Raw genomic sequence first — 6,647 nt, forward strand, 5'->3', positions numbered from 1 at the left:
CGGGATGTTTCGGATCAACAAAACCTTCTGGTTGTACCATATAGACTTCCTCATCTAGAAAACCATTCAAGAAAGTGGTTTTGACATCCAGTTGTCATATCTCATAGTCATAGTACGCTGCTATGGCTAAGATGATCCTAATAGCTCTAATGTCCGCAACAGGAGAAAAGGTTTCCTCATAATCAACTCCATAAAGTTGAGTATAACCTTTTGCCACAAGACGAGCTTTATAGGTGTGTACATTTTCATCCATGTCGGTCTTCTTCTTGAAGATCCATTTACACCCAACGGTTCTACCATTTAGTGGAAGATCAACCTAGCTCCAGACTTGATTATCTTTCATGGATTTCATTTCCACATTCGCATCTTCAAGCCATTTGTCAGATTCCAGATCTGAAAATGCTGCTTTGAAATTAGGAGGTTCATTTAACTCTCCTAATACGTGTTCATGAGATTCAACCATAAGATTTAATCTTTCACGAGCACGTATTGTCCTTCAGGACCTATGAAGTGGAATCGCTTCATCTTCAACTTGAAGTTCATCTAGAGATTCATCTCTTTGAACACTCCCCCCCCCCCCCCTAAATTGAAGATTGCTAGTATTTTTAGAAGTTGACACATCTTTTTGAGCTTCATCAAGTTCAACAACCCTCCCACTGTCTTCTTGAGATATGAGTTTCCTTTCAAGGAACTCAGCAAATCGATCTACCTTAACAGTGTTTTCCGTAGGAAAGTAGAAGTAGTAACCCATTGTTTCCTTTGGGTATCCTACAAAGATGCACCTAACAGATCTAGATTCAAGTTTGTCAGGCGTATCTCGTTTCACAAGTGCCTCACATCGCCAGACCTTTCAGTAAGACAATTTGGGAACATTCTCATGCCACAATTCATGCGGTGTTTTGTCAACCTTCTTGGTTGGAACCATATTGAGAATGCGAACAACAGTCTATTGGGCATATCCCAAAACGAAAAAGGAAGAGTTGTATGATTCATCATTGATCGAACCATTTCCAACAAGGTTCGATTCCTCCTCTCCGAAATACCATTTATGTTGTGGTGTATATGGAGGAGTAAGCTGTTGAACTATTCCACATGCTTTAAGATAATCTTTAAACTCTTGGCTTAAGTATTCACCACCACGATCCGAACGAAGAATCTTGACGATTCTACTGAGTTGATTCTCTACTTCACTTTTAAACTCCTTAATGTTTCAAACACTTCATGTTTATGTTTAAGCAAGTAAACATAACCATAACGACTGAAATCATCCGTAAAAGTGACGAAGTAGCTAGCACTTTCTTTGACACATGTCTAAATGGGTCACATACATCCGTATGTATTAGTCAAGTAGTTCTTTAGCCCTCTCCGGTTTATTTGGAAAATGTTTTCTTGTCATTTTGCCGAAAACACAAGAGACGCATTTGTCATATGATTCATCATTTGTTTGTAGAATTCCTTCACTTTGAAGTCTTTCAATGCGTATCTTGTCAACATGAGCAAGACGACAATGCCTAAGATAAGTCGAGTCCAAATTGGGCTTGACTCGTTTGTTAACATTATACATTAAATTATCCTTTGAATTACAACCATGCATATCAATTTCATAAATATGAATATTAAAACTTGACCTTTGATTTTAATACTATGAGCTCTCTCACTTTACTCCACAAGTTAGTATTAACTTGTTTCCACAATAACACATCTAGTTTTCCACGAGGACTCTCCCAACACCAATGATTTTATCAATATAATATTACATGGTGACAAAAGGAATTAAACAATGACACAACACTTCTACCTATTTCTCTTAATGGATTACGGCTACCTATTTCTCTTAATGGATCACGGCTTTAACAGAATAACCAAATTATTGAATAGAAGTCAACCCTTCATCCTTATTGATGCGCAAGAGCCACAAGCAGAGACAAAATATCTCGGTTCCTTTTCCCTTTTTTTCTTTTTATGTCGACGACAGACACACACTACACAACAACCCTTCCTTTTTTATTATTAACTCTCTAATTTTGTTTACTCTTAGTCCGGGACCCTACACATGGTCTCAAGTCCAAAAAGGCTTGTCACCTTTCAGCTTCTTTCTTTTGGGCTGGACTAAAACATGTCTCCAAAATACTCTACTATTATTGTTTTCTATTATGGGTTGTTACAATCTACGGCTTTATTCAAAACGAGAAGATGCTAACTTATAGAGTTTTTAGAGAGTGAAACTCAAGCCCCTCAAGCTACGTTACCACATCTTAACTTCGCTTAATGCCTAGCTAACAAGAATATGACACATGGATGACAAGCATTAATAGTAAACCTTTATCGAAAATTTTAGTCAATCTAAACGAGAACTCATGCCCGAACTTATTCACATAAATGACACATACTATTCTAATAAATTACTACCCAGAGATAATTTTTTAGTTACATTAAACCACATATAACTTCTAAACAAAAAAAATCAAAGTTGACTGATGGCTAAATCAACATAAAAGAGAAAAAGATTTAGGATGTTATAAATTGTCACTCAAATCAAGAGTACTAATTGTTATCAAAAATATGAAAACAATTCTAATTGTTATCTAATTATCATAAGACATGTGATTGAAAATAAACCTATTCGTGTTATGGGTCTGCATCATGATTAAAAACATATACTTGAATATCAGGTACAGGATCACAAGTATGTTTATATTTTAATTCTTAAATATCTTTCTTAATAATATTACATTATGAGTACAACTGGTTTCAAATAATTCTATACTGGCTAGAGTAATTATAATAGCATGTGTCTTGTAGAATGACTACGACAAATAATATAATTTCATTAATATCTTTCAGCTAATAATGACAGTGACGAATCTGTGACTATTATACTACAACTTACAAAGTATAACACTTGCAAACGTATATCTTCACAATTATAAGTTTTTATGACTTAAATATGAAAACCTAATATTAATAATATTAATATCATAAGTCCCGTGTCAATATAATACTCGTATAATGCAATAAGGTTGTAGTGTTGGCAGATATTGTAGTACTTAGTAGTATAATATAATTAAGATTAGCATAATAATTTCATCCGAGGGCAAATGTGTAAAGTCATATGTATAGAATATTGTAATGCTTTTGTGAGCTATAGTTTGTATTATATATAAGTGTAAATATCAGGCAAGCTAACTTTCTTTACCATTATATATATAGCTAGATAGAAGAAGATATGAGATCAATCACAAACCAAGCTTCCATAAAAGTTGGTTTCCACATCTTATGGTTAAGCCTCGATCTATTCATATATTCTCCAATATGGCATATTCATCATCTCTATACCTCATGTTAACAATGTTATTATTTTCATGTAACACGTATGTTAACGGATGTTATAAGTCCATCATAAGCTTTGGCGACTCGTTAGCTGACACTGGAAATGTGAAACAACTTTCACGTACATCCAATGTTGAGCCCTATTCCTTATCTCCTCCATATGGTGAAAGTTTTTTCCAAACTCCAACAGGGCGTTGCTCTAATGGCCGTCTTATCATTGATTTTGTCGGTAAGTTCTTACTCAAAAAAAAATGTGCCGAATAATATATGAGAAATTAATACATACTTTAATAAACGGGCAGCCCCTGCATTTTACTTTACAAAACAAATTTTTTATATACCCATGTGATTAAATAACATAATTTTTTTAAAAAACTTATGACTTCAGTTTGAGACAATTATTAACATTATTAGTGATCCTTGGTTTGCTTTGAAGCTGAAAGTCTTGGATTGCCGTTCATACCACCGTCTCAAGCCATTAACAATTTTTCGCGGTTGGGACGAGGAGTTAATTACGCTGTGGCGGGTGCGACAGCGTTGGGTACTTCGTTTCACGAAGCAAGAGGAGTGGTTAACATGACTGAGGAATCATTGGGTGTTCAGTTGGAATGGTTCAAAGAATCGTTGCCTTCTATTTGTTCTTCAGTTTCAGGTAATTACCATAATAAAATTGTTAGCCAATTAATAAAGTTGTTTAAATTAATTAGGTACCAAATTACTTGAATAATATGGTGGTTTGGGTTTAAATTTGAGATTTGACAAAAGAAAAGTTAGCTAGAGTTTAATTCATGTTACGTATCAAGAGTTATTTTTCACCTATGATGCATGTGTTCCCTCGTGTGGGTGTTCTTTGGATTTTGTGTCACTACAAAAAAAAATTCCTTTATAAAAAATTAAAAAAATTACGAATTTAATCACATATAAAAATGTGTAGAAAAAAATTACATTTAAAAGTGTGAATAAATTTCAAAAGTTAAAATTTTTTCACATTTATAAATGTGTAAACAAAATATTAACACTTAAAAGTGTGAACAATTGTCAAATATTTCACACTTAAAAGTGTGAAAGCCAATTTGTAACACATGATTTCTTCTCACCCTCTATGTGTGGAGAAAATAAATGTTACATATTAACTTTCATACTCTTAAGTGTGAACAATTGATATATTTTTACACACTTGAAAATGTAAACTTTTCTTTTCCACATGTATAAGTGTGTAAATATTGTGATTTTTTAAATTTCTTTTCACTTTAAAATGTAAATTATTTTCTACACATTTTTACATGTGATTAAATTAAAAAAAAATTTCACAGTTTTTAAAAGTATGAAAAAACAAGTGTAAGTAAATGACATATTTGTTGTAGTGAGTGGAATAATATAATGACCCGTAAGTAATTCATGTTGTTTCAAAAAGATTAACATAAATAATAGTTATATCTGCAAGCGCTTATAATGAATATATGTTTTACTATTAATGACATGATAACAACGGAAGAGTATCATTGACTCGTTCCATTCTCTTAATTAGGATTAACCTTTAAGAGGTATATGATCATCATATCATATGTCTTTGTCACTTTATTTTAATGTCGACAACATATATTCATATTCATATAGGAATAAAGTGTACGTGTATAGCAACGTGTACTTCTATAGCAACTTCATATATATTATCATTATTCTCTAATACATCATCATTACTTTTTTATTTAGTAGATTATAACATGTATTGACACAAAAGACACCTTCAAATCATACTTTCAAGTTTAAAATGAGAAATCTTTTTATACAAAAGTATAAAAAAGTATGTATTAATATATATTCTCATGATATCTAAAGTTGAAAGATATTGAGATAAATAAGTAATTCATTTACAATATAGTTTTAAAAAAATCAAAAGGATTTTTTTAGAAAATCATCCAACAATGCACATTTTTAGTACAATTTAACATAACCACTACTAAGGTGGCCTAGTAGTTAATTAAGCATCATAAAAAGTCTTATATTCGAAGCTAAATTTGGTGCAGATTGTAAGAACTTGATTGGTCACTCTTTGATTCTTATGGGAGAGATCGGAGGAAATGATTATAATTATGCATTAATTGCTGGAAAATCTATCGATGAGGTGGAGACATATCCTCCTTTTGTGATCAAGGCAGTCATCTCAGCAGTCAATGTAGATAATATGTCTTTTGCCCTAATTAACAGTTATTTGTTTGACAATAGTAAACTTTCGATTCATTAACCGGTGATTATTAATTCTGGCAACACAGGAACTTATTGAGCTAGGTGCCAACACTCTTGTTATTCCGGGAAATTTACCGATTGGGTGCTCTGCTTCTTATTTGACGATTTTTTATGGTTCTAACGAGGTACAGTATGATAACTCAACTGGCTGCATTATTCAATTGAACAAGCTCGCTAGGTACCACAACGAACTTCTTCAAACAGAACTAAATCAAATCCGGGAAATTCATCCTGAAGTCAATATCATTTACGCCGACTACTACAATGCTGCCATGCAATTTTTTCGCAATCCATACAAATATGGTAACATAATAACCATTGAGTTTAACATATATGTAATCAAAACTTATAAACTCAAATTTTTACAAGATTTAGAAATATTGTAGGTTTCACAAATGGTGCACTAAAAGCTTGTTGTGGTGGTGGAGGGCCATTTAACTACAATCCATCCGTAGCATGTGCAGACCCAAAATCAACACTATGTGATCAGCCGGATACGTACGTTAATTGGGATGGTTTTCACTTGACGGAAGCGGCATATAAAGTTATTTTCAAGAGCTTATTTGAAGGGTCATTCACTTCTCCAAAGTTTAATTCCTTGTGTCCTACTTCCATGCTACAAGGGGTAGAAGAATTTTCAAGTTTTATGTAAGCAATGGTTAAAATGGATTGATTCTTAATTATTCAAGCCGTTGGGGTACAAGTAATTACTTTGGAATATAGATGTTTTGTAAATAGTAGTCAAATTATTATATGATGTATATATTAACATTGTTTTGTGACAATGTTTTTTTTTTTAAATAATAACCTGGGAAAAGATATGCTTTGTAATTTTATGGTCTATATGTATTAACATTGTTTTGTGACATGCTTTTTTCATATTGGTCTTCTCGAACAAAATTCATATATCATTAATAAGGTCTGTCATACCCTTGGAGGTGGAACTGGATCTAGGATGGGAACCCTTCTGATTTCGAAGATCAGGGAAGAGTTTCTCTGAATTCCCATCTCCCAAGGCTTCCGACACTGTTGTCGAGCCTTACAATGCTACATTGTCTGTTCACCAACTT

General features: G+C 32.8%; 1 protein-coding gene across 1 annotated transcript; it reads left to right on the forward strand.

Moving 5' to 3' along the window:
- Positions 1–3,260: 3,260 nt before the first annotated feature.
- LOC122598410 (GDSL esterase/lipase At1g28590-like) lies at positions 3,261–6,297 on the forward strand. Its single transcript, XM_043771007.1, has 5 exons — positions 3,261–3,559; positions 3,767–3,982; positions 5,358–5,506; positions 5,604–5,880; positions 5,964–6,297. Exons 1-5 carry the CDS (start codon positions 3,277–3,279, stop codon positions 6,227–6,229), a joined length of 1,191 nt encoding a protein of 396 aa, XP_043626942.1. The 5' UTR covers positions 3,261–3,276; the 3' UTR covers positions 6,230–6,297.
- The last annotated feature ends 350 nt before the right edge of the window (positions 6,298–6,647 follow it).

Source organism: Erigeron canadensis, chromosome 4 (genome assembly GCF_010389155.1).
Source record: "Erigeron canadensis isolate Cc75 chromosome 4, C_canadensis_v1, whole genome shotgun sequence".
Lineage (NCBI taxonomy): Eukaryota > Viridiplantae > Streptophyta > Magnoliopsida > Asterales > Asteraceae > Erigeron > Erigeron canadensis.

What these genes read in the sequence shown, in the direction of transcription:
- LOC122598410 (XM_043771007.1), top strand. Translation starts at nt 3,277, where the DNA reads ATGGTTAAGCCTCGATCTATTCATATATTCTCCAATATGGCATATTCA. An exon ending in TCTTATCATTGATTTTGTCG is followed by an intron (nt 3,560 to 3,766) that starts GTAAGTTCTTAC and finishes TTTGCTTTGAAG; the next exon opens with CTGAAAGTCTTGGATTGCCG. An exon ending in TATTTGTTCTTCAGTTTCAG is followed by an intron (nt 3,983 to 5,357) that starts GTAATTACCATA and finishes AATTTGGTGCAG; the next exon opens with ATTGTAAGAACTTGATTGGT.